Below are 26,869 nucleotides of genomic sequence, written 5' to 3' on the forward strand. Positions count from 1 at the left end.
TTGTATCGACCTAACCCACCATGTAGACAGCGTTATGGCGGCAGGAGAGCTTCTCCCACTGACATAGCTTCCGCCTCTCAAAGAGGTGAAGTTATTATGCCTATACGAGAGCTCTCTCCCATTAGCTTAGAGCGTCTTCACCAGAAGTGCTACAGCGGCGCAACTGTGCTGATGCAAGTTTCTAGTGCAGACTGGCCCTGCTGGCTCCAGGACTCTGTAGGAGCTGAACGCTTACTGGAGTTTGAAATCTACTTCCCTCCCTCCCCTGGATTCACTATGTAGGGTTCCCCCCTCGATTACAGCCAGACCTCCCATTTGTCTCTCTTTGCCCCACTCACTTCCCCCTCTAAACTGTCTCCCTCTCCCCACCATCAGTAGATCCAGGGACTATGCCCCCAATATGGGCAGCTAGCCGTGGCTGCACCAGTGCTGAGTCTCATTCAGCAAGAGTCCAGATTGCAGAGGCAGCCTCAGGGGTCATGGTGGGAAGTAGTGTCTGCTCAGCCCATCACGCTTGTTTGCTCCTTGTCTCTTGGTGCTGCCATTTCCCTTTTTGCAGCTTTCCCATGTCATCCACTAGCACTGCCTTCTGGCCTCCCTTTGCCATGCACACGCGCACCATGTCCAGTACTCGCTGGAGCCGCCGGTCCAGCGCCTTCAGGTGAGGCTCTGACAGGACTGGAGAGAGGCGGTCTGAGGCCAGCGACTCCCGCATGACATCACTGAGGCGGTACGGCTCCATGGCAAGCAGCTGCAAGCGCAAGAATGTCGACTTCTTGATACTAAGAGTGGGGGTGAGGGGAAGGGAAGAAAGGAGAAAAGAAAAATCAACCAAGTAAAGGGACAGCTGCAACAACACCTGACATTCATGCAGTGCCGTCCATCCTGACTGATCCCAAAGTGCTTTGCAGACAGTATATGCAGGGATTGCTCACCCACTGCTGAAACAGACACCTATGGGGTGGGCCACAGCAGCCACTCTACTCCACGTGACAGAGATCCTGCTTTTCCACTTTGAAAATCCAGTCGCCCAAGCACAGACAGGGCACTTCCTGAACCAGAACAATCAGATTTCCACTGATTCCTTGGAAAGCTACCCCCTCAGGGGTGGAATGGGGCAGGAGGGAAGGGGTAAAGAAAGCCATTACCTGCAGCACTGCTGGAGAGGGGCCAGGATGGACATTTCATCATGAGAATGTCTCCCAAATCTAAGGAGAGCAAAGAGAGTATCGATTTCCTGAATGAGTGTAATGTGCCCCTTATGGGCTGTGCAATATTGTCCGGCCACCTGGGCCAGAGACCTCAACAGCAATATGGCAATGACATCACAAGCAATGTCTGGACTGCCACATCATTCCCAGCATGTGCAGAGACACCCCCCTGCCAGAACCTTCCCCTGGTCTCCCTGTGTCTGCTGTTCTCCATACTCCTTGTCAGCAGGAGTCCATCTCCCACCCTTACCCTCGGCCGTTGTCCAGGTGAAGCAGGAAGGTGTTGTTGCCAAACTTCTCAAAGGTCTCATAGTGGTGTCGGTCCATGTTACCTGCAGAAGGGAGAGGAGAATGGGGAAAGGGGAAGGGCAAAGGGGAAGGGGGAAAGCAGCAGAGAAGGTAAACTGGACATTCTGCTTCAAGCACATCCTGCACTCCAGGGATAGAGTAGACAAAGAGCACGTCTACACTACAAAATTATGTTGACCTAAGTTACGTTGACACAGCCACCACAGTAATTACATCACTTTGCTTGTCCACACTATGCTTCTTGTGTCAGCAGTGCATGTCCTCACCAGGAGCCAGGGGCACTGATTTAACTGTCAGTGTGGGGCTGTAGCTCACGAAAGCTCATGCTCAAATAAATTGGTTAGTCTCTAAGGTGCCACAAGTACTCCTTTTCTTTTTGCTTGAACACATGCATTCAGTGGTAGTACTGGAAGCAAAAAAATCAGCAGAAAGTGATTGGATCTGCTTGTCTCCAGATACCAAAATTCAGTCTCATGGAACACTTACTATGTCAGGACCCTGAGAACTGTAAGGTGCTGTAAATGGCCAGGGAAACTCCCGTAGAGTTTAACAGCTAATCATGACAACAGAGATAAGCAGACAAGTCACAGGGATCAGACTGACGGTCAATCAAGTCCAGCCTCCTCTCTTTAGCAATAGCCAGTGCAATACACTTCAGGGGAAAGTATAACACTTGCTTAATGGACGATTTATCCAGTAATATGCCTATGTGGGGAAACAAGTGAAATAAGCTAACGGGGAAGATCTCCAAAGTCCCTTGCAGGACACTGATGAGATACCAGCTAAGGAGATACCAGGGATGTAGCTGTTGTCCAAGCAGCAGAAAGAAGAGTCGAGAAGAAAAATGGTGAACACTATTCCAGTATGTTGTCAGGCGTAAGGCATCCAGGTGCAGCAAAAGGCCTGCTCCAGAGGGTGAACACTGGCTAGCACAATGACACAGGCCAAGATTTTAAAAAGTGGTGATTAGTGATTTGGGGTCTCTGATCTGGGACAGCTTAAAAGGCCTGATTTGCAGAGGGCCAGTACTCAGCACCTTCTGACAATCAGGCCACTTTAAGATGTCTCAAGTTGGGCATCTAAAATCACTCAACACTTTTGAAAGTCTTGGCCATAGTTCCAAATTTATTCCAGCAAAAGAAAATTAGAGAGAGGGAGGCATGGTCTGTTACAGACCCCTTACAGTTTGGGGAATCAACATTCAGACATCTGCTTAAGGGAACAACCTTGAATTCTGGGGTCAAAGGACAGAAGTGTTTGAAAACATGGATAATGCTAACAGAAGGGTCAAGGGAGGAAAATGGCCTGCAGAGAAACTGGCAACTCCCAAAGAGGGAGTGAAGTTGCAATGCTCAGCAATACATTTGTAAGTCTTATTGCCCACAACAGCATGCCCCATTAATCTGTCTGGTGGTATTTGATAGGGTGTAACCTGAACTGAATCCCAGAAAAGGAAGAGGTAGATAAGTAGCAGAATGAAAATTGAGAAAGGGATGAAAGAGAAGAGATCACTGAGGACAAATCTAAGATATTAATTTCCAAGTCTAAGTTGTGTGTGGGACTTGGAGGATCAATCTGTCCCCAGCATGGAGCTGAGACTGAAGGCCTCCAACTATTCTCACTGCAACAATCTGGGGCACCCTGAAAGCTATTAACGGACAATAGCCATAAATGGAGCAGAAGTAAGTCCAATGGCACCAACAGCAAAATCAGCCTAACTGCTTGCATCAGTGACAAAACATAGTGGAAAAGGGAAACTGTCCAAGTTATGTAACCAGTTAAAGAGACTGGGATTCAGCAGAGACAACAAACAAGCAGTGATCAAGACATGCTCTTCAGATCCCTCAGTGAACAGAACATTGTGAACAGCACCGAGGCACAGCACTGGAATACGTCCACAGCAAAGAAGAAGGGTCTGAAACAGGAGGGGTAGGAATGAGAGTGGTAGGGAAAAAAATACTAACAGCATTAGCCAATGACTGGGCAATAGCCATCATTGTCTTTTGGCTGAATGCCCCTGTGCAGCAAATTCTGTATATTGACAGTAGCAAAGGTTCAACAGCTTGGAGATAAGTTAAAAACACTAGCCACCCAGTGTAAGAGCACAAGACATATAGGCCACATAGATTTACATCCCACATGGCCCCACTGAAGTAAATGTAAGTTCTTCTCCCATCCTATGACAGACATTCAGAACATAACCAACTGGTTTTTATTCTTGGCTTTAGTCATCAGATGTGGGGTTACAAAAGATCAGGTCCCTGTCACATGGCAGGGGTCAGGATGCACTGACTCCGGATGTCTACCCAGCAAATCAAACCCTGTGGCTGGCCTGTGCTAGCCAACTTGGGCTCACAGGGCTGTTTCATTGCTTTGAGGACTCCCGGGCTTGGGCCACAGCCCAAACTCTGGGATCCTCCCACCCTGCAGAGTCCAAGAGCTTGGGCTCCAGCCAGAGCCTGGAAGTCTACGCAGCAATGAAACAGCCCTGCAGCCCAAGTCCCGCGAGCCCAAGTTGGCAGGCATGGGCCAGCCACAGGGTTTTCTTTGCTGTGTAGACATACTCTCTGTGGCTACTGTAACAGCAGGATTTAACCATTTTTTTGACCCTTGCTTCCCAATAGATGGCACCATAATGCTCTGAATGCCTATTGTGAGAAGGGAGAAGACAGATGAATGATAAAGCTTACAGATGCTATTGAGCCTTATTGCCTCGATTTAAGGAGTTCCCAGGGCCACAACAGCTGGAGAACGGGATAATTTCATTAGTTGGTACTATTTCTACGACCTTTGCAGGGGAAATTGTGACTTGTTGGCAGTGCTCGAAGGGGAGAGCCATTGGCTGTACACTTCAGTCCGGAAGATGCAAAAACAGATGTAGAAAATGCTGGCCAGCTAAGCAAAGCAGGATGCTGAAGTTAGATGTGTGGGGGTGCAAACCTTGACACAGATAAGATAAAAAGGCACCTTTACTAAAAGGAAAGTAGCTCTCCCAATGTGGTGTAGACCAACAATGCTGTAGGTTGGTCAACAAGGAAGCATGTGAAAGGACAATATTACACCCACTGTTGTGAATGTTACCCTGGAACACTTGACAAGCTGGGCTTCATCCTCCCAAACAACAACCTGAACCTCAGTGATCTAGGGCAGGTCATTATGGTGCCAGTGGCATTAATAACAGTCAAGAAGGAAACGGCTTTCTGCTGGTAATGGAGAAAGTGTAATATATAACTGGAGTGCTAAGAACGACATTTCAGAACGGGGGAGAGTGGATGAGCCCAGGGTTCATTTGGTTTAAAACAGAATTAAAACAAAATTCTGGAAGTTAAAAATGAAAATTAAGTGTAATGATGGAAATACCTAATATGGTGTGTAGTGCAATACCAGAGTGCAGCCAATAGGGGGCAGAGCAAGGGACTCATGCGGTAACACTGAGTAACAGCTGTGAAGGGGTAGCGTGGGAAAGCAGGCAGGGAGACAGACAAGTTCCACAGAAGGGGCCCTGTCATTGCCCTGTGAGTTCTGTCTGATCTATAAATAAAAGCAGAAGTGGCAGGCAGGATCACGTGCCTTCCCAGATTTGCTGCTTGGCTTGTACTGAGCATGCTCACACAGACTGAGCATGCTCAGTAACACTGCTGAAGCCAGCTGCCCTGACTCTGCCCCCCTACTATCTGCAGGCATGGGTTGTCTGTAGGGTTGCCAACCCTCCAGGATTGGCCTGGCGTTCCCAGGAATTAAAGATTAATCTTTAATTAAAGATTATGTCATGTGATGAAATTTCCAAGAATACAGCCAACCAAAACTGGCAACCCTAGTCATCTGTGAATAAAAATGTCTATGCAAAAGCCTCAGAGCTTCCTTGCAGGCATGAGTGTGTCACATGTGGGCAGATCTGTAGCCCCAGGCCTGGGAAGGCATGGGCAGGTTGTTAGAGGGGCACACACTCACCCATCAGGAAGTCAAGCACAGTCATGTCTATGAGGTTGAGCAGGCGGGAGCCACTGTCGTAAGGTGGTGTCTTTCTCACCTGAGCACAGTAATTTTGATTCAGCTCCCACCTTAGAAGAGAGGCCGAAGGGAGGAAATCACAGGGTGTCCTGGGCTCCGGGAGTGGGGAGATCATCACAGAAACTTTGGATGACTCTTTTTAACCATTTGGGCTTCCCTGGGCCTTCTCAACCCCCACACCCAGGAACGGATTTCAAGGGACACTCCATGGTAGATGTCTAGGGTTGCCAACTTTCTATTCGCCCAAAACCGAACACCCTTGCGCCACCTCTCCTTTGAGGCCCCACCCCTTCTCCAAGGATCCACCCACCACTCACTCCATCCCAGCCTCACTTACTCGCTTATTTTCACTGGGCTGGAGCAGGGAGTTGGGGTGCGGGAGGGAGTGAGGGCTCTCGCTGGGGGTATGAGCTCTGGGGTTGGGCCAGGAATGAGGGGCTTGGGGTGCAGGAGGGGGCTCTGGGATGGGAGGTGGAGCTGAGGGGTTCGGAGTATGAGAGGTGTCTCCGGGCTGAGGCAGGGGGCTGAGGGAAAGGGTTGGGATGTGGGAAGGGGTGAGGGCTTTGGACTGGGGGTGTGGATTCTGGGGTGGGGCCAGAAATGAGCAGTTCAGGGTGTGGGAGGGGACTGTGGGCTGGGACAGGGGGTTGGAGTGTGGGGTGTGTGTGAGGCCTCTGGCTGGGGGTGCAGACTTTGGATGGAGCCGGAGATGAGGGGTTTGTGGTGAAGGAGGGTGCTCCAGGCTGGGACTGAGGGGTCCGGAGGGTAGAAGGGGGATCAGGGCTGGGGCAGGAGGTTGGGGCATTGGAGGTGCAGGCTCCGGGTAGTGCTTACCTCAAGCAGCTCCCTGAAGCAGTGGCATGTCCCCTCTCAGGCTCCTAAGCAGCCAGGCGGCTCTGCACACTGCCCCATCCACAGGCACCACCCTCGTAGCTCCCATTGGCCGCAGTTCCCAGTTAATTGGAGCTGAGGAGCTGGCGCTTGGGGCGGGGGCAGCACACGGAGCCCCCTGGCTGCCCCTATGTGTAGGACCCAGAGGGGGGAGATGCTGCTGCTTCCAGGAGCCGCATGGACCCGCGGCAGGCAGTCGACTGCTGTGCCGTTGACTGGACTTTTAATGGCTCAGTCAGCATTGCTGACCGGAGCCACCAGGGTCCCTTTTTGACCGGGTGTTCCAGGCAAAAACTGGACACCTGGCAATCCTGATGTCCCCTCTCATGTGTGGCTGTGGTGTGGGGAACATCACCACTTTCAGCTTGCATCCCTGACCCAGTGCCTTGACACTGTCTGTACCACCTTTCCCACTCCCTCCTCTTCCCCACACAGCTGTCAGTCTTCCTGTCCCGCCGCCATATCTCTCCTGCAGCCCCCATCCCATTGCCACACTCACCACCCACCCCACCTGCACCCCTAACCTCCCCTCCAACACACTTACTCCGCCTTCTTGCTCTTGTGGTATGAGCGTCTCCAGGGGCTGCGCCAGGAGTGGCGTTTAGCCAGTTCCTTGTCAGGCAGGAGGGCCGCCATGGAGCCCTCGAGCTGGTCCGGTTTGCCACACAGGGCGTGCTCCGTGGAGCAGTAGTAGGAGCACTCGCCGAAGAAGCAGACATTGCTGGCTGTGGGGAGCCGGTCAAATCAGGACAGAGCAAAGGTCAGCAAAGAGCAGCAGTCCCAACCCACCCAAGGAGTAACAGCCTATCCGGTGAGTGCGATGGCATGCTGGCTCAGGAGAGCTCACCTGCAGAACGTGGACAGTAATTCTGTACAGCAATCCATCTGGATTAGAAGAGGTGCTATCATTGTGCACTTAACCTAAAAGGGCTCCAATGTGGCTGGAACGCAGCAAGGACATAGCTGGGATCCCACTATAACACCCACAGCCTGAAATACATGGCTAGCAGGAGATCAATGGGCTGGGGGAGAGGACATGCCCACTGGTAAAGTCATTGGGAAGTCTTGTATCTTGGGAAAGAGGCATTCAGGCAGGTAACTCCAAGGGAAGATGGGATTCCTGGGCAGGTAATCTCTAGTGAGATGGAGCAACCAGGCCGATAATCTGAATTGGAGGAAGACATAGAACCCAGGCAGATAACCCAGGAACGGCTCCAGAGCACTCAGGCAGGTGTTCTCTTTCCAGATGCACTGCAGATCATTCCTTAATCACATGTGGGTTGGGCAGTGGCAAGTGGGGCATGAAGCTGCCTGTCACCGGAGTTGCAGTTCCCCCCGCAGCAGCCCAGCCGGGGAGCTTGTGACAGAGAACACTCACCTGGGGAAATGAAGAAGGTTCTAGCCAGTTTCTTGTCAGTTGTGATGTCACGAATCTCCTTAGTTATATTCACCAAACGGCCAGACACTGGGGGGATTCTCCGGAAATCCAGGATCCTTCGGGGACAAGGAGAGCACACAAGGAACTAAACAAAACGCAGGACCAAAGCAGTTTCTTCCCTAAACTGAGTGTTTGTTTCACAATGAGATGGAAGACGCAGCAATAAGAACAGCATCTGCAGCGACTTTAGCTAGAGTAAAAATGACAAGGGCTATTGATCACCATGCTCTGGTGTGTAAGATGTGGGCTCAGGAATATCTCTGCTACCCCACTGTCGTAGTATTGCACAAATTAGGTGCAAATCACAGGGATTTTGCACCGTCCTCTGAAGCTTCAGATACTGGCAGGTGTTGGACATGGGTTTCTGGGCTAGATGGCCCCCATAGGTCATTGCCCTGCTCTCCCTTAGGTGGAGGTTGTTTACAGGTGATCTGATCCAATACAGCAACTCTTAAGTTCCTGGAGAAGATACGCTAATGCAGTGTTTCTCAAATGCAGCCACCGTAGCCACATGGGGCCACCAGGGGCTTTTCTTGCGGCCACAGCCTCCTGGACTGTGACTGGGGGGGATGTGATGGGGAGCAAAGCAGTAGTCCCTCCCCCTCCCTGGTGCGCCAAGATGCACTCCCTTGGTATTGGTTGCAAGGGCTGCCAGCAGGGGTTGGGCCATGCCCCACTCTGGAGACACCTGAGGCACAACACTGAAGGAGCAGGCAGCCGGTGAGTTCCCCACCTTCCCATGGGTAGTGGGGCTCAGGCTTCGGGCTTCAGCCCTGGGGTGGCGGGGCAGCAGGCTCTGGCCACAGGGCTTTGGTCTCCAGCCCCAGGCTCTGGCTGTGCAGTAGCGGGGCCCCAGGTTCTGGCCACATGGCTTCGTGCTCCATCCCCCAGTCGCGGGGCTTCAGGCTCCATCCCCCCGTCGCGGGGCTTCAGACTATCTGTGTTTAGGAGAGGCCTGCACTGGAAGTGCCTGGGGTCAGTTTCAGGGTACATCAGCAGAGCTGTGTGGCAGGACCAGAACTGGCCAAGGGTAGGCCAGTGGGGATCCTATGGGTCCGGACAAGAGTACATGGCAGAGCTGGATTGGGGGGAAGGCGAGGGGTGCTCTAATGTCAGGATTGAAGGGTATTGACAGCTGCTTGTATCAGGGGGTCCCAGGACTGCTAAAGTAGGAAATGCTGCAGGTCAAGACTGAGGTGCACTGGCAAAGGCATATGCCTTCCGGTTTGGGCCCACTGAATAAGCAATGAGTGTGCAGGATCTTATGAATGAATGAATGTGGAGCTGAATCTACATAGCATCGTAGATGTGCATGATGTTTAGGTGCCATACACAATTATTTCCCCAAGGTGCTAACAGTCTGAATTAGGATTCCCCTCTTTCCCCACCAGATGGAGAAAGGGGGCTCCCTGCAGATGGCAGATCCTGTGGCTAAGATCTCAGGGCTGCTGCCAGCCCCCTTTAATAGATGTACTCTCTGTCTCCTGAAGAACAGAGCTGGGAGCTGGAAGGGCTTTGAGGCGCGCACCTGTCCAGGTGAAAGGCTGCTATTTCTGCATTGTGTCGTTCAAAGTCCGAGAAGTAAAAGAAATCTGCTGGGGTCTCTTGGTCCCGGGTCTGCCTGAAATGAAAGGGAAGGGCAGGGATGGGACAGAGGAGGTTAAAGCCTCCAGTGCCAAGCCTAAGCCTGCTCACCACTAGGGGAGAAACTTAGAATCATTCACTTTCTGATCTAGGTGCATGTTTTATGTCACTTCCCTCTCCAAACTCACTGTGGACACCAGAGCTGTGGAAACCACCTCCCATCCCCATTCATGAACTGCCCCAGTGTCATCCTATCATTTGCTATATGTTTCATAGATTCATAGATTCCAAGGCCAGAAGGGACTATTATGAGCACCTAGCTCAATGGTTCTGAACCCCTGGGGCTGCTTGTGGCCCAATCAGCACACAGCTGCAGCCCATGTGACGCCCTCATGGCCATACAGCACACAGCTGCAGCCCACATAATACATAAAGAGCTGCATATGTGGCCCACAATGGTAAAGAGGTTGAGAACCACTGATCTAGCCTGACCTCCTGTATAACCCAGGCCATAGAACTCCCCCAAAATCATTCCGCAAGCAGATCTTTAGAAAAACAGCCAATCTTGATTTAAAAATTGCCAGTGATGGAAAATCCACCACGGCCCTCGGTAAATTGTCCCCATGATTGATTACTCCCACCATTAAAAATTTACACCTTATTTCCAGTCTACATTTGTCTAGCTTCCACTTCCAGCCATTGGGTCATGTTATACCTTTCTCTGCTAGACTGAAGATACTTATAGCCTATAGGGTGACCAGACAGCAAGTGTGAAAAATTGGGACGGGGGTGGGGGGTAATAGGACCCTATCTAAGAAAAAGACCCCAAAATCGGGACTGTCCCTATAAAATCGGGACATCTGGTCACCCTAATAGCCTATAAACAAGTCACCTTAACTGTCTCTTTTTTAAAATAAATAGATTGAGCTTTTTGGGTCTATCACTGTGTCAGGCATGTTTCCTAATCTTTTAATCATTCTCATGGCTTTTCTCTGAACCCTCTCCAATCTATCAACATCCTTCTTGAACTGTGGGCACCAGAACTGAACACAGTATTCCAGCAGTGCTTGCACCAATCCCAAATACACAGATGAAATAACTTCTCTACTACTACTTGAGATTCCCCTGTTTATACGTCCCAGAATTGCATCTTTTGGCCACAGCATCACACAGGGAGCTCAAGTTCAGCTTATTATTCACCAGGAAACCACCCTTTTTCAGTCACTGCTTCCCAGGATAGAGTCCCCCATCCTGACATTCCTCCTGTTATTCTTTACATATACATGCTGTAGGGTAACCAGATGTCCCGATTTTATAGGGACAGTCCTGATATTTGGGGCTATTTCTTATATAGGTGCCTATTACCCACCACCTCCTGTCCCGATTTTTCATACTTTCTATCTGGTCACCCTAACATGCTGTCAGGCCCGTAGAGAGAAATTTAACAGCCCCAGTACATCGTGTTGGCTGGGGCCTCACCCCTCCCATTTCTTTATTTATTTACACAGATATTACAGACGTTTTGGGGGGCACCCTGCTCGGGACCCCCTGGTACAACCGTCCTCTCTGCCCCCCACCTCTTGTAAGTCCTGCAAGTTGTGCAAACAATATACAAAATGACAGGTTTCAGAGTAACAGCCGTGTTAGTCTGTATTCGCACAAAGAAAAGGAGGACTTGTGGCACCTTAGAGACTAACCAATTTATTTGAGCATGAGCTTTCGTGAGCTACAGCTCACTTCACTGGATGCGAATATCCGATGAAGTGAGCTGTAGCTCTCAAAAGCTTATGCTCAAATAAATTGGTTAGTCTCTAAGGTGCCACAAGTCCTCCTGTTCTTTTTGCGAATATACAAAATGATCCACTCTGAGGATTTGCTCTCCTCTACCACTAGAGGTCGCACCGCCCCATCAGAAACAAACAGCTGAACAGCACATCTCATTTGTTCCCAGGAAGAAGGTGCCAGTGGGGGAGGTCACCTCAGGTTCCCACCAGCTTCCCTTATAGGGGCCCTGGTAAGTGAGCTCATGGAATAAGGCTAGAGTCCCTGCCTCCCTCAGTCTCCTACCTGGATTTCCTCACCAGGTAATCAAATGATTTACAATGAGCCCAAGCCCAAGCCCAGGGTGTTTGGATCCAGGATGTTGGTACAGGCCCATTTCTGGAACTGACGGGGCCCTGGCCCCTCTCCTGCTGGCCTTACTCACTTCATGGGTTTGAAGAGTGCCTCCCCATAATTTGGGAACGTCATGATCAACTTCAGCTGGGTCCCTCCAGGTTTCTGGACTGAAATGATACAGACGAGAATCAGGGCCAGGGCAGGAGAAAAGGGGAAAAGAGAATGAGGAGAGGGACGGACAGACAGACAGACTCAGAGAGAGGGACAAAAAGCAACGCAGACATGGAGGGCACACAGTGGGAGGCAAGCAAGACTGGTACCTGAGCCGATGATTTTCTGTGTAGCCAGTTCCTCCAGCAGGGTAGGAGTGATGGGGTCCTGCCGGGAGTACAGCTCATAGCGATTGATGCCAATGTGGAACCTGAGCCACGTGGGGTAGGTATCATATGGGGTCTTCCCAGTCGGAAGGACCATCTCTGCTTTACTGCTGCTGACCCTGCAGCCCCAAAGCCACCACCGCATAACAACAGGGTTTAGGACATGCACAATGTACTCTCCATCTCCAAAGTGTTCCCGTATGGTCACACCAAGACAAGATCAGTCCCTTCTCACACACCTATCAGCAAACAAGAAGCTGGGAGGGGACCGGGTGGAGAGGAGCAGGGGTGGCGGGTATACGAGGCTTGGGGAGGCTAAGCCTCACCATGCGGGGCAAGCAATGCCGGATGTGGCACATCTCCCTTTGGAGGCGCCATGACCTGCCTCCTTTGGAGCACTGCCAGCAGTAGGGTGACCAGACAGCAAATGTGAAAAATCGGGACGGGGGTGGGGGGTAATAGGAGCCTATATAAGAAAAAAGACCCCAAAATCGGGACTGTCCCTATAAAATCGGGACATCTAGTCACCCTAGCCGGCAGAAGCTCCTGAGAGGTGGGGATGCCACCAGCACCTGGACCATGGTGCTGCCCATGCTCCACCCCAAGGTCCCTCCCCACCCACGGCTTGCTCCTCTCCACCCCCTCCCACTCTGTCGCTTGCCCCTAAGGCAGGAGGGGGCAGAGAGAAGGGAGCATCAGGTGGGTGGGGCATCAGGGGGAGGAGGCCGAGCGGGAGCAGGGCTACAGTCCGGGTGCCGGCGTCCCGCTTCTAAGGAGCTTTCAGCACTCAGATCCAGCCTCCCCAAACACAAGAGTCATGCGCAGCCGATGGAAAGGAGATAGGAGGAATGGCAATACAAAGAGAGGGTGGGAGAGCACTCCCTGCTCTTCCAGGCCTAGGCTCCTACACACACCTCAGTCCTGACCTGCACCATCCCTGGCTCTTCCTGGACTGGGCCTCTCCAAAGTATCCTCTGCATCTGGTCTTACCAGATGACAAGTATTTTAGGACAGACTAAACCTTTGGCCCACAGTGCCTGCTGGGCACAGAAGAGGGAGGATGCATTATTTGATGATCCGAGAAGGATTCCACAGTATCACTTTAAGAAAGACAATAGAGTTAAACCTCTTAGTCCTGCTTTGCATGTATTTTAACTTGGAGTCCAAATCTAACTGAATTTCCCCCAGCATAAGGATTACCACCAGAGTGTACAGTTAGTTGTATGATACCAATTACTTTAAAGGAGGCACCTGTATTTATATATTTTTAAATGTTAGAACAAAGGAGATTCATAGTTATTTTCCAGAAACAACCTTAACACCGACCCTTTATCCTGACCCACCATTTCCCTTTGATTACTTTGTCCTATACCTCTGATTTACCTCTGGGAGAGGAGTTCACGTTATCTCTGTTAAAACTATCATACAGTGTAGTTTCTGCACACTTGCATTATGATGTTATATTACAGTAGCACCTAGGCCCAGAGCCTTAAATGTACTTAGAAGCCTAAATAGCTTTGAGGATCTGGGCACTTGAGAATAGGGCCCCATTGTGCCAGGTACTGTACAAGCATAGAACAAAGAGACAGTCCCACCCCCAAAAGAGTTTATACTCTAAATCTACTCCCCTCCCCTGGAAGTATACTGAAACTACATCATCTAATAGTTATACCTTAAACAACACATACCCATCTTTCAGGTTACATTATAGACATATGACAAACTAATCCTCTGAGATAGATAGGGTTAAGATTGTTTGTGGAATATAGCTCTGAATTTCCATTCTTTCTAACTTCTATTTTTAATAACTACAATGTGGTTCCTTTAAAGTAGCTACTACGTATTTACAATATTAATTACCAACTGGCTTTTATTTCTTCATCTAGGAGTAGTGGTGACATGGGCATGTGGGGACGCAAATAACCACATGCCAACAGTGTGATCGTTGCACCACCAAGTCCCTTGCAGATGAGAGAACATCTCATGAAATGCAAGGCAGGAAGTAATGCTGAGATTGTAGGTAACTTAACTGTTGGTCATCTCATTTCAAAGGGGGGCAGTCTGGAGAACAGGAACGCAAATGGTGAGCGCTATGGAGAGGGGGAAGAGGACTTCCTATGCACTGCAAGATTAAAGACTATTGAGTTTGGAAAGGAGATGAGGCGATAGAATAAAGGTACCTTATATAATATAATGAATTGTATAGAGGTTCCCATTTGACTTCCTTTCAGGAGACAAGGACAAGGGGGCCCTCCCATTACAAGGAAGTACATTTAAAATGGACTAAAGGAAATACTTACTCACATCGTCTGATTTTGGCAGCCCAGTGAGACACTTTAAAGGGGCCTGATTGTCAGAAAGTGCCATGCAGCTGCCCTCTGAGGAGCCTCCAGTGCGGCTCGCAAAATCACTAGTCACTTCTGAAAACACAGGCCATAGCCAATAACCTGTGGAATTTACTGCCACAGGACAGCTGAGGCAAATAGTTTAGTAAAGTTTAAAAGGAGGCCCTTTATGAGATGTGGAATAACAGTGACTCTGACTAGGATAAAGTTACAATGGCCCATGCTCCTGGGCAGAAGCTGATCACCCACTGAATTCAAAACATCCCCACCCCCACAAAAATATGGTATGGTATTGCACAGTTAGGTGCATTATGGGGATTTTGTGCCTTCCTGCAGAGGATCTGACAATGGCCACTAACGGAGGAAGGCCCATGGCTGGCTTTATCTATACATGGGTAACAGCTTAGGATGCCACATTTATGGTAACAGCTCTGTGCTAGAACACAAGCCCTGCAAGGCTGGCTGGCCAGCTGGCATTGCATCCTCGCATTCTGGGATTGGGACCTGGCTCTTCTAAACCAAGGGGGGAAGAATGAGTTGGGACATCAAAATAATTATTTACCCAGGGTCCAAATACATTTAGGGCCAGCCCTGGCCACGATACCACGTTAGATGGACTATAGGCTGGTCTGGTTATTGTGTTCCTAAAGAATACGCTGGATTAGGTGGTCTCTCACCATTCATCACTCCCACTGTTTTTCAGTGTGAACTTCTCTTTGGGGTTGACACTGAAGAGCTTGTCTTCCTTCACCAGTTCCGGGATTGGGATCTTATAGAGGGGATGCTCAAAGAGTGCTGCCATCTTTGACCGCCCTGTCCGTGCCGACTTCACATCTTCCCACTGGTGCTCAAAGTCACCATCTCTGAGAACCATCTTGCTTCCACCACCTGCTGGTGGCCTCCCTTCCAGTGAACGGGAGCCTTTCTCCAAGGAGCCATTGCTGCCACTGAAATCCTGAAGGATCCGCAGGCTCAACTTTTTTTGAACTGAGACTAACGGGCCAGATGGTGGGAGGCCCAAGGGGTTTGCTGCTTTTGGGATACAGCTGCAGGAGCTGGGAGCAGCTGGGAGAGCCAAATCCAAAGCCATGTGCATCAAGAGAGCCAAGAGGAGGAGAAAGAAAAGCAAAATTTTAAATTTCCTCTGGAGCAGAATCTGCAGTCGGCGTAACATCCTCTCCAAGCTGATACACGTGGCAAGGAGCGAACATCCACGTGTGGGTAGGACAGAGTTAATACTTATGCGGTGTGATCCCCTTGCCAAAAACAAGAAGGATGGAGAAGTCCCAAGCAGTGTAGCACCCTGGATTTAGAGTTTCAGCGTTAAAAAACAAGGGCAATGCAGAAGTTGGGGTTTGCAGGTGAAAACTAAGCTAGCAACACCTGTCACCTTCTCTTCTGCTGCTGTTGCTGTTTCAGGACAAAAGGTGATTGTGTCTCTCCATAGCAGTGAGTCCGGAGCAGCTCCAAGGTCCCTTGTGGAGAGGACCCCCTGGATGTGGCAGCTGTCAGCAGGACAGAGAGAAGAAGGGAGGTTGCAGCTTGGTTTATCAGTGTTGATAAGAGAAGAGCAGGCAGTGCCAAGGTTAGAGTGAACAGGGCAAGTTCCAGATCAGTTTCAGCAAATTGTTCAATGACAGAAGTGACTGCAGACAATCCCCTCACCTAATCCACCCTGCAGCCTCTCTCCCGGACTGCTCTTCACATACTCAAATACCCCCCTCTGTTCACACTGACATACAATCATACATAGCCCCACACACTCACCCTGACATACCCACTCACATACCCCCCAGTCACCTTGCCATATACACTAATATGCCCTCATCTACATCTGCATTTATATCTACATGCATGCACCTACATATTCATCCACCTATAAAGAACTTGCTCCCACCTCCTGCTCGCAATGGGACACTCACAGATAACCACACACATATGTAAATATATTCACTCAACCACATATACACTAACATCCCCCCTCATACCTACAAGGCCTCTTGAACATACCAACCTCTTCACTGACATGCAGACACAGAGACACTCATACTGGATATATCAACAATTTAAGTATTGGCAGAGCTAGAAGAGAGGGACGGGACTGGCACATCAAGAGTGGCTGCAGATCAGGAGTGAGGTGTGCTGGCAAAGCTGCTTTAGGGGTCCCAGGCTTGTTGCTGTAAGTCAGGAGCAAGGTGGATGGTACAACTGCTTTGGGGAATCCTAGAACTGGAATAATAGAGGATGTTTTGGGTCAGAATTTAGGTACATCATCAATTCTGGGGTGGGGTTCCAGCACTGGAATAGCAAGGGGTGCTGATGTCATGCTAAAGGTGCCATGGAAGAGTTATTCAAGTACCTGCACTATATGATACCGGCCCCTTGCACTACATTGTTTCTGCTGATACCGCACTTTACAGAATGGGACAAGTAGGAATCAGAAGTGTGAGAGAGGAAGCTGCATCTTCACTCTGTTCCAAATGAGCTTGCTAGCAACTTTTTAAGCCAAATGGGTATGGAGGATTTCAATCTTTTTGAAGAGTTCCTTAACCCTGGGAAACCTTCCTGCAGGAAATTCACCTTTCCAGTGATGTATAGCACACAAAGCTGGTTCCATCAGGAAGGCCAAGGAGGTAAATAGAAGGGAGAGCTTCCCGGATTTAACCAACCCTGCAAAGCTTGCAATCACAAACTTAATGCAACAGGCAGTGGGACCTAGACCATCTTGTGGGTGAGAGGCCAGCACTGGGGTACAGGAGTCAAAGAGATGCCAGTTTTCTCTTTTAAATCTTCCTTTCACCTAGGAGATCTGGGGAAAGGAGAATAGATAACTCAGGGGGCTGGGGCTAAGATGTGAAGCCCTTCGTGGCCATGTCAGCAGATCCAACCTGGGCCCAGGTCCAGGGGGCTGGATGGCACCAGTGGGCACACACAGAGCCCCACTTTCTTTACACACATTCCTCTGACTCAGTATCACTTCCCTCCCTTTCACACTTTTCTTTCTGACACAGTCATACATTCTCTAGGACACATGCACACTCTCTTGAACACATACACACAGAGCTGCTGTGGAGAGAACGATGAGTTCTCTGCTTGCTCATGTCCCATGGTGCAATGGTTGCCTAGTAACGGTCTCCAGCTGACGCTTTTGGCCGCCCCAGATTCTGACAATGCTATATTTCATTCCTTGGCGCTGCAGTAATAACATGGCCGATAGTAAATGCACAGGTCTTATTTCCCCCTTTAGTCTCTGCTAAAGACATTAACTCTTAAGTGCATCCGTGTTCTGGGCTCACATGAGCAGAGCTTTCCAGCAAAATGACTGACTTCAAAAAGTCCTGCTGACCTAGCCAGGCAGCAGGGAGTGGATAAGGCTGAGGGACTGGGGAAAGGCTACAGAGCCCTTCACAGGGCGGCCACTGGTTCCAAGCTGGCCCTGGCCTGGGGGAACAAAGTGGCTCAAAGGGATTGCGGGTGGAATACAGACCCATTAGGTTCCTGCTTCCCAAAACCTTTTACCACCATAAGCTATTCAGTGGCTTATGTGAAATGAGTTGGTCACTGCTTTGTGAATGGGGACCCCCCACAACTGAGCAGTGGGGTTATCTCCTATGTCACAGGGCCAGGTCCGAGCTGGGTCGGTGTGTGGGGACCCCACACCTCCCCGGGTCACAGAGCTGGGTTTGAGGTCAGTCTGTGTGCAAGGATCCCATACCCAGCTTGTGGGCTCATCATCATCATCAGTGTATGTGTGGGAGCCTGCCCATTCACAAAGATCCCAGCCTTACACGAGAAGTGTTCAAAACCCTCATCCCTTGTGACAACAGTGAGTTAGTGTCACAGTGGGAAGCAGAAAGGAGGCTGGGCACGGCGCTGGCAACCCTCAGGCTCTGCATCACTTCAATGCCAGCATTAAATATTAACCAAAAGATTTTTCATGGAGTCAGGTCTGAGCCTGCAGCGAAACGAGAGATGGAGCGCTTCAAAGCCAACACTCCTCATCTGGCTGTGTAGCAGTGCATCTGGTTGCCATGACATCATTGCAGGGAAGTGATCAGATTCATGCCTCCCATCCCCTGCCTGCTGGAGTTGAGTCACCTTTGGGGCAGGGAGTCCATGATGGTCATTCCCTCTGCGACCTTTCCAGTGCTTTCAAGGACTCAGGGACTCCCCACCATGCAGTCCAATAGCAGAACGTTATGGATCCCTGCTCCCCTTCGCAGTAAAGTAAGTCACAAATGATTCACTGCTTATAATTGGATTTTGAAGGATTGTGGCCTTTCCCAACTGGCAGATAGGAAGGGTCATGCTGGTTGGTGCCGACACATGCCACCCTGCAGTTTTCCACCTCCCTCCCCACCTGTGACTCAAGCACTGTTTGATGGTAGGATGATGGTAACAGCACATGGACTGGGTGCCAGAAAAGTTACACTAGGACAAACCTCTCCTCTCCCTGCCCCTTAACACAGGAGAAACACACTTGCTGCCAGCCCAATAGGCATCTCCTTGAAACTCCATTGCTGATGCACTCATGGAACACGTTTGTAAGGTACGCACTCCAGCCAATAGTGAAAATGACTGTGGCTACTCCCAGAACAGAGTAGGCCCCAGAAAGGCCCAAGATTGCTGTCTGTAGAGGGAAGTGTTTGTTGGGAAAGGCATAGAAGAAGATGGGAACCTCCCAGATTCCTAAAGCAAGTGCAACTGGGGTAACTGAGGGGTTTTATCTTCCTGACGTGGGGTCTAATTGCTGGGGACCAGCCAACTTCAGCAGAATGTGCTTGTTTTGTGCAGGTCACAGAGACATGGCTGCAGCCACATGACCACTGGCCAGATAACAGATGGCTGGTGGGGCCAAGAGATTGTTTGCTGAGGTAACCCCCCTCCCTCTGTCTGATCTCTACAGGTCAACCTGACCCTAGCATGGGCACCCATGACCAGGATGCGTGTGTGTGTGCGCACACGTGCACAGCTATTAACTATTCATTAGCATGAAAGAAATAAAATTAAAGAAACTAAAGTGTCGTTTCAGAAACACCATAACAGCTTGCAAACCCACAAGAGGCAGGGCCTTCCAGAGTCACTTGCCTTACTTACCCTCTGGGCCCTAAGGAACGTAAACATAGCACTGAGGAGGATGGAAGACTTAGAACAAAAGGACCAAGATTTTCATTGGCTAAATGTCTGGATCACCCTGGAGCCCTTTCCAGTAGCGCTACGTTCGTTTAAAAAAAGGGGGAGCTGGCTCATTTGTGGGATGCAGCCTGTAATTCCTATAAGGTAAGAGAAACGGGAGTAGATGGCTCAAGGGATATGGGGATTTGCTACTCTAAGTCCCCACTTCCACATTGGGAAGGGGAAAATTTATTTCCCATCTGACAGGTGAGGCCTATGTGAAAGGACACAGGGCCTTTGCTCCTACTGCAAGTGGCACAGATAGTCTCATTTAAAAAATAAATTCTGATGGCTTTTGTAATACTAGATTATTTGTTTACAGTAGAATCCATGGTATGCCAAGCATTTTTCAGATGTTCAAGAAAGGATGGGCCCTGTCCTTAGAGCTCACAGTCTAAAGTAAAACAGAGATTAGGGGACAAATGGAGATTTTTTTTTTAAATGCAAGTCAATTAGTTCCACTTTTTTCTTTCCAAAGGCCTTGTGGATAGACAAGACCTGGCATGGACTGTAGCATTGTTGGGCTCTCGTCTGAGAATGCCAACAATTCAATGATCCACAGAGACTCAAATCCTCTTTAGAGGTTGCCCCTTTAGATCAGGACTGAGGCAGATTGGCAGAAGGTGTGGAGCGTGAGTAGTTTGCCCTGCTGCTGCTCATATTGAACCTGCTCTAGAGATAAAACAGACGACTTTGCTCTCCAGCATTGTTGATCTGGCAACCTTCCCTCAGCACTGAATCCTTCCACCAGCACAAAACCAAAATTAAAGAGGACAGAACTCCTTCCTCCCACTGCTACAAGTTACCCAGCCAACAGCAGAATAGTGAAGACATATCCCAAGTCTGAACTAAGTCACAGTTGGCTGCCTTCCCTTTGGGCCCCCACCTTGATGGGTTCTAAAGAGAAAACCTCAAACACAAAAGCCACCATTGTAATAAACTTTTTATTGTTAAAAAAAATCCCCATATTCATATAAATAAGCCATATATGTAAAATACAAGTAGGTTCATTCTCTCTCTTAACACCTTCCCCACAGCTTCAAAAAGATAAAACAGACTCAAGAACAAATGTATATTAAATCTCTGATGACTGACAAACTGGCAGCTCACATGGAGCCCCCCCCACTACCAGCCTCTAAACAAGATATGGAGTGTGCACAATACTGGCACCTATGGTGTGCAAAGAGTTTTTGCCTCTCTTAAGGATGCATTCAAATGCTGTATTGAGTTTTCACCCACTCCCCCGTGTGCCAGAAACTGCAAACATTTTAGAGCTATGCCACTGCTCAGTGGGTGTGAAAAGGAGGGGTCAGTTTGCACAGCAACCACCCACTGGGTTTGGATTTCTAAATTGTCACTTTCTTCTCACACCCAGGCAGCTCAGCTGTCATGTTCTTGTCCCAGAGAGTGGGAGAGAGGTGCAGGACAGCAGACTTAGCCCCCAGCACTGTTTGGGACAGTGGGGGAGGATCCTTCACATGACCTGTTCCAAAAGGTCATCCTAGATAGGGACAGAAAGAAAATGAGAGGGGAGGAATACTGTCAACATTGATCATCACCTTTCCGTGCTGTAGGAGGGACTTCAGAGAAGAGAGAAAATAGTGTGGAAAGACAGGAGAAGAAGATGGCATGGCTGGATTAGCACCCTTTTCCCTTTCACACACACTCCTAGCTCTGATGTATGGCTTCATAAACAGCACCCCATGGGATAACCTACCCACCAGATCCCTTCCTGCCTAACCTTATTGTTTAAGCAACGAGACACACAAGATCAAAGTGAGATACCCCTTGAATTTGGATTAGATAGCTCAGCAGATTTACATACGCACAGACACAGCGTATGAAAAAGAATCCCCAAATTTTCCTATTAAAAATAAAGCCCTGCCTCAAGATTGTACAAAAACCTGTGAAAGGAATGAAGAAATCCCTTGTATGTGGTGAGCCTTGGACATGAGGAGATGTGTCAGGAGCACTTCCAGACACAAACAGCCAGGCTGCCGCCAAAGAACATGTACAGCAGGTTCTTCACCTCGTGGGTGATCTCAAAGCCAAAGCCCTCACCAATCACTACATGCCACGAAGAGCCAAACTTCTTGTCCATTGTCTCTTTGATCATCTTAGCAGCACTCTGAGGAATAAAGAGAAAGAGTCCAGGAGTATGCAGAGGGAGCAGCAGGTCAGAGAGATGGGAGGGGTGTGTTTGTGCATACAAATTCCCCACTGTTGCCCTCTCTTTAACATGACTCTCAGGAGGAGGGTGAGAGCTAGGGTGAGGTTACAGTACAGCAGAACTCCACTGAGGAGTACCCAGACTCCTTTGCTGCAGACTTCTGAAAACCCAGTAGGAGATATTAGAGGTCTGTATTTAGAACCTGATTCTCCTCTCACTCGTTTGAATCAGGACTTGGCCCATTTAAGTCACACAAGAATGAGTTTGACAGGAGAATCAGATCATTATTCTTTATTGTTTTTGAGGGAATTCCTTTTTCCTTGCAGTGAATCAGCAAGACACAACTTTTGTGACTGGGCCAGGCTGTGAATAGCTCCTTCCCCCCACACTACGCATCAGCTAGAGAATGGATGGGAGATGTGGGGAGATGCTGGAGAGTGGCACAAGGCATTTTTCCCAGCCTGAGGGGCAAATGGAAGATATGAAAAACTCCCCCACTCTCCCTTCTAGTTCTTACTCATTCCCAGCACTGAACATGCATTGTAACAAGCAGACTGTCCCCTGTTGCTCAGCCAGAAATCATCTGAGACCAAGGGATAACGGGATGTACTAGACCAAGTATGTTAATTCAGGAGGGAGCAAAACCCCCCTACCTGTACAGCACCGCCAAGTGATACTTGGATCAGAGACCTCTCTCCCACTTTGCTCAGAATACAGAAAACTGGCTTACAAGAGCCAATGGGACGTAGACTAAGTTAGAACAGGCCTGAAGCTTCTCTCAATGCTCGGAGCCTAGTCTGAGACTCCAATCACCTTTCCTCCCCCATCCCTTTTCTCCTTGTGCCCAGTGCAGGAACAAAGCAGCAGAAAATCGGGACCAGAGTGTCTGACCTCCTTTCTGCCTCCCCCTTTACTCTTGCTCCAGAAGACTCTCCAAGTATGGAGACATATAGACAGAGTGATTGCAACCAGCATGTCCAGACAAAATAACCTTCTTAGCACTGACTGTTACCTCATTGTTGGTGGCGTATTTCTCACAGGCGGTGACACACAGCTCCATGGCCTCCACTCGCATCTCCTCTGGCATGTCTGTGTGCTGGGAAAAACAAGAGGGAGCTCAGCAACCCAAAGAGCTGGGCACAAGACAGAAGATCAGATAAACTGGTGTCAGCTGCTCCCTCCATCATGCCACAGCTGTGCCCTACAAATCACACATGCTACCTCCTCTGATCTGTACCACAGAGGACGCAAGAGCACCACCAATAGGAGCTCAAATGCCAAGGGTTTGAGATCAGAAATAGCTCTGCCTTTGGAGAAATGCAAATGTTCAAGATGGAAGAGGCTTATTAGGTCACCTCTTGTTCATCCCTCCCTCCCAGTCAATGCAGAATTGTTTCCTTCTTATATTCCAAAGATTCAGTGATTTAAGTTACAAGTGATGAAGTTTCCAATTTTTCCTTTAGGAGAGTATTCCACAGCCTAACATACCTTGCAGTGATAGCTATTTGAGGCTTTCCCTTCGCTCAGTTTCATCCTTTCACTCCTAGCTGTACCTCTGGGATCCTCCTAAACCATTCCTTTCCCTTCTTGGTGTGCTTCATTGCCACATAGCCAAGTTAGACATATTTAGGGCCAAATTCAGGAGTGTTGTGAGCAGTGGGGAGAGTTGGAGAAGAAAATGGGTGTAAGTGACAAAGCAACGAGACTTGTAACAATTTGGCATTCCTTGTGTTTCCAAGACAAGCGTGACACATACAATGAGTCAAGGTCTGCTCTCAGTGGCATCAGTGTAGTCAATGGGAGACCAGAGTAAGTGAGAGCAGAATAAAGGGTTGAGAAGAGGGAGTATATGAGAAAAAAATAACTAAAGGGGGAATTAAGATAAAGGGAAGGTGTGTTAGTTGTTCTCCTTCTAATGTCTTTTTCCTATACATCCCAACCTCTCCTGTATGGCCTCAACATGTCAGCTGCACTCATTTCTGCACAGCCACTCAATGCCAAATAGGTAAAAGTTATGCTCCGTTACTACTTACAACTAGTTTCTGAACAATTTATACTACTATTTACAACACTGGTGATTAGAGCCCTGACACTCCCATGGAACTGCACCTGTTTATTCCAAGCTGAATTTAAGATTTATTTATCTTAACCTTTCCTCATAGATCATAATATTTTGTGCTCATATTTTGGTAAAAGTAGGTAGGCAGCCCTTGGATATTACTGCAATAAGCCCTACAGGGAAATCTAAGTTACACATAGTTTCCCCTCTGTTCCATTATCTCATTGCCTAGAGAGGTTTTTTTTCCAAGCTCCTCTGAAAAACCCCAAGCTGCACAGAGTACCCTGAATGTGGTGGGAGTGCTGTAAAGGCAGCATGTTCAGTGCTGAAGGAGTGGGGTCAGAAAGGGATTGCTTTCTATTGCCCTAGCTTGCTGTGGCTGACTGAGTGGCAACATTAGTAAACTTTGGAGCAGGCTGCTTCTAAGTTGCCTCACAGTAGAGTGGAACATGGGGAAATGGTAGGAGGGTGCAGTCCTCAGGCAGAATTGATATGATACGATCATATTCTTGTAGCTACTCAGAAGTTGAGGACAAACTGATTTGGAGGGTAGGTATGAATGAAATACATTTATCTCCCATCCTTGTACCTTGACGTTCTCATGATCATACATGCCCACCCTTGTTCTTACCCTGATCAGCGGGAAGCTGTGAAGTCTTTTATAATCTGCCTCCTCCTTTTTCCCCTCCCCGGTGTCTGCCATGGTCCTTCCACTGTGACCCTGAGAGGGGGCAGAGGTGCCTACTTAGGACCAGCCAGATGCTGCAGTGCAGGTGGGCGAGAGGGATGGAACTCTCGAGAATCAGGGAGAGCACAGTTTCAGCAGAAGCAGGTGGTTCTCTGCCCAACTAGTTAAAAGAGGGGGGGGGGGGAGAAAGTTTAATTTTAAAAAGGTTCAGTTTGATCACTATGAGAAGCAAGATGTGAATCCTGCCATCTCCTCCATTGCTTACTGCTTCTCCATACCTTTTCCAGGGTATATAAATTAACCTGGAGAACTCTGTTACAAGATATTACAGAGACAAAGAGCTTACAAAAAGTTGTCACTTTCCATAGTCAAGACTTCAAATGTGCTGCACCTCTCAGGGCACAACTCCATAAAGAGACATATGGCTCTGACTTGATGGCAGCTTGGTTGCTAGTGAAGGGGCAGGACACAGTGAAATTACAGCAATGCTTTCCAACAGCCGAACAGAGAGCATAGCATCAACCATCCCCTGCCTTAGGCTGTTGTCCAATTCAGGACACAATACAGTTTGCAATGCGGCCAAAGTATGCATGCAACAGGAACAGATTTTGTGTGCATTTCAGGATGGAAATAGTTAATGGGTTGTTTTGGTTTGTTTTTCGACTTCTTTTTTCAACTCCAGGGTTTGCCAATCAGGGAAGTGCCACATCAGACTCTGTTGCACCACTTCTCTGGGCCTGTGCCTGGCCAGTCGCTCAGAAGGTGACGCAGTCCTACAGCACTCTCTGATGGGCAAATTCAGAACATTTCACCTTGGTCTCCTCTGGTTCTCCTATCTGGCATAAGACACTCCCCTATCCCCTCAAAGAAAACAGGAGCATTATAAGAGGTCCTGACAAGCTAATGATCCATCACTGGGCAATAACACACCCAGCACCTCTTTGAGGCCATAGTAAAGCCAGTCTACAGACACAATAACTGAAGTAACAAGTACTACGGCTACGGATTCCCCCAAAAGGGATTGTGGGAGTTTTACACATCCCTCTGAAATACTCAGTCAGCACGGAGTCACAGATGGTGGAAGCCAGGATAGCAAACTAGATGGCTGGAATGAGGCAGTTCCTTTGAGTTGTTGCGGTGTTTCAGGTTTATCTCCCAAACGTCATACCCACAACCCCAGGCCCCATGACATACACAATCCAGCTCCGAGTCCTTCATATACAGCAGACAGTTTAAACACACAAACAGGTTGGGAAGAAATGCTGCTGAGAGGCATTTCACCCATAAGTCTTTTAATTTTAAATAGAGCTGGTTTATAACAACCCCACGGAAGCGTCCTTGGAGACCCGTTCCTGTTTTGCGGCATCAGACCCGCTTCTGAGCACAGCACCTCCTTCACACGCCCCCTGCTCCAGGCATTGGACCCACCTGACATGGGGGCGATGGGGGGTAGAGGGAAAAGATGGCCTGGATGGAGGAAAAATAATCACACACACACAGAGAATGCTTTGGGCCTTGGTGTTTTATGCAGGGATCCTCACTGGGTGATTGGCAAGGGCGGGTTATCAGAGCCCCCACACACACACACAGAGCACAGGGGAGACCCCCCACTGGGTGGCTAGGGCCATCAAGCCATAGAAGGACAAGAGCCTCCCCACACCCCATCACGGAGGGGCCCGGCAGATCGCACAGGCCGGGGGAGGGGTTATCACCAGAACCTAGAAGGGACTGGGGGGAGGGGACGGCGCTATCCCGGGCGGGGGCTGGACCCTGGCTGCGGCAGGAGCCCCGGCTGGGTGGGGTCCCTGGCTGGGGGGCGGGGGCCTGCCCGCTGACAGCCCTGGCTGGGGGGCGTGGGCAGGGGTCGGGCGGGGGAGGGACTCGGTCTCACCTGCGCCTCCTCGGCTCTGAACCCCAAAATATCAGCTTCGCTCCGTTGTTAGGAAGAGAGACGTGCTTGCCTTAGCAACCAGCGCCGGAAGTCCCGCCTCCCCTTTCTCATTGGTTGGTTTGGAAAATTCGAAACGTCTTATTGGTTCCAAGGTTTGTCGATGGCGTGAAAGGGTCCTTCCTTCTCCTCGGGGCTGGGGTGGTAGGCGTCCAATACCTGCCTGATCACATGTGAGCTCAAAGTATTGGGAGGGAGCCCCTGTGGCAGTGGTTCAGGTTCTTGAGGGGTTGTGCTCAGAGCAGGCACTAGCCCCTCAGCGTCACGGGATATAGCTCCCACGCCCTGGCACGGCACCCTGACAACACAGTGCCACCCACATAGCAAAACCCTGCCTGCAAGAGCATGACACTGAGGCTGCCGTGCCATGCCAGTGGTGTGCACAGCACCACCCACACTGAGATAGCAGGGTGCGGGGAGACCGCTGCACCGTGCACTTCCATGCCCTGACACCACCCATGCCATGACAGTATAGCACCAGAGGCTGCTCAACAAAATCTACAGTCCTAGGCAACACTTCCATGTGCCCCATAACACTCAAATTG

The 26,869-nt window shown here is 49.5% G+C and overlaps 2 protein-coding genes across 7 annotated transcripts; both read right to left on the minus strand.

Moving 5' to 3' along the window:
• Window positions 1-343: 343 nt before the first annotated feature.
• On the minus strand, window positions 344-15,458 carry LOC140906462 (extracellular serine/threonine protein kinase FAM20C). Its single transcript, XM_073330460.2, has 10 exons — window positions 14,962-15,458; window positions 11,883-12,058; window positions 11,651-11,729; window positions 9,389-9,481; window positions 7,801-7,916; window positions 6,967-7,147; window positions 5,472-5,581; window positions 1,462-1,543; window positions 1,149-1,208; window positions 344-782 (listed from the first exon to the last, which is right to left on the minus strand). Exons 1-10 carry the CDS (start codon window positions 15,456-15,458, stop codon window positions 509-511), a joined length of 1,668 nt encoding a protein of 555 aa, XP_073186561.2. The 3' UTR covers window positions 344-508.
• Window positions 15,459-20,384: 4,926 nt separating this feature from the next.
• DNAL4 (dynein axonemal light chain 4) lies at window positions 20,385-26,370 on the minus strand. 6 transcript variants are annotated; one of them, XM_073326650.2, is made up of 5 exons: window positions 26,268-26,370; window positions 24,320-25,843; window positions 22,642-22,725; window positions 21,521-21,587; window positions 20,385-20,960 (listed from the first exon to the last, which is right to left on the minus strand). In XM_073326650.2, the coding sequence occupies exons 2-5, from the start codon at window positions 24,389-24,391 to the stop codon at window positions 20,956-20,958; spliced, it is 228 nt and encodes a 75-aa protein (XP_073182751.1). In that variant the 5' UTR covers window positions 24,392-25,843; window positions 26,268-26,370; the 3' UTR covers window positions 20,385-20,955. The 6 variants fall into 6 exon arrangements, with proteins under 6 accessions (XP_073182751.1, XP_073182742.1, XP_073182720.1 ...); XM_073326641.2 differs by having other exon boundaries at window positions 20,385-21,587; window positions 24,320-24,536; window positions 25,805-25,843; window positions 26,268-26,369; XM_073326619.2 differs by having other exon boundaries at window positions 20,385-21,587; window positions 24,320-24,536; window positions 25,700-25,843; window positions 26,268-26,369.
• Window positions 26,371-26,869: the final 499 nt, after the last annotated feature.

The sequence above is a fragment of the Lepidochelys kempii genome, chromosome 1 (genome assembly GCF_965140285.1).
Source record: "Lepidochelys kempii isolate rLepKem1 chromosome 1, rLepKem1.hap1, whole genome shotgun sequence".
NCBI classification, from domain to species: domain Eukaryota; kingdom Metazoa; phylum Chordata; order Testudines; family Cheloniidae; genus Lepidochelys; species Lepidochelys kempii.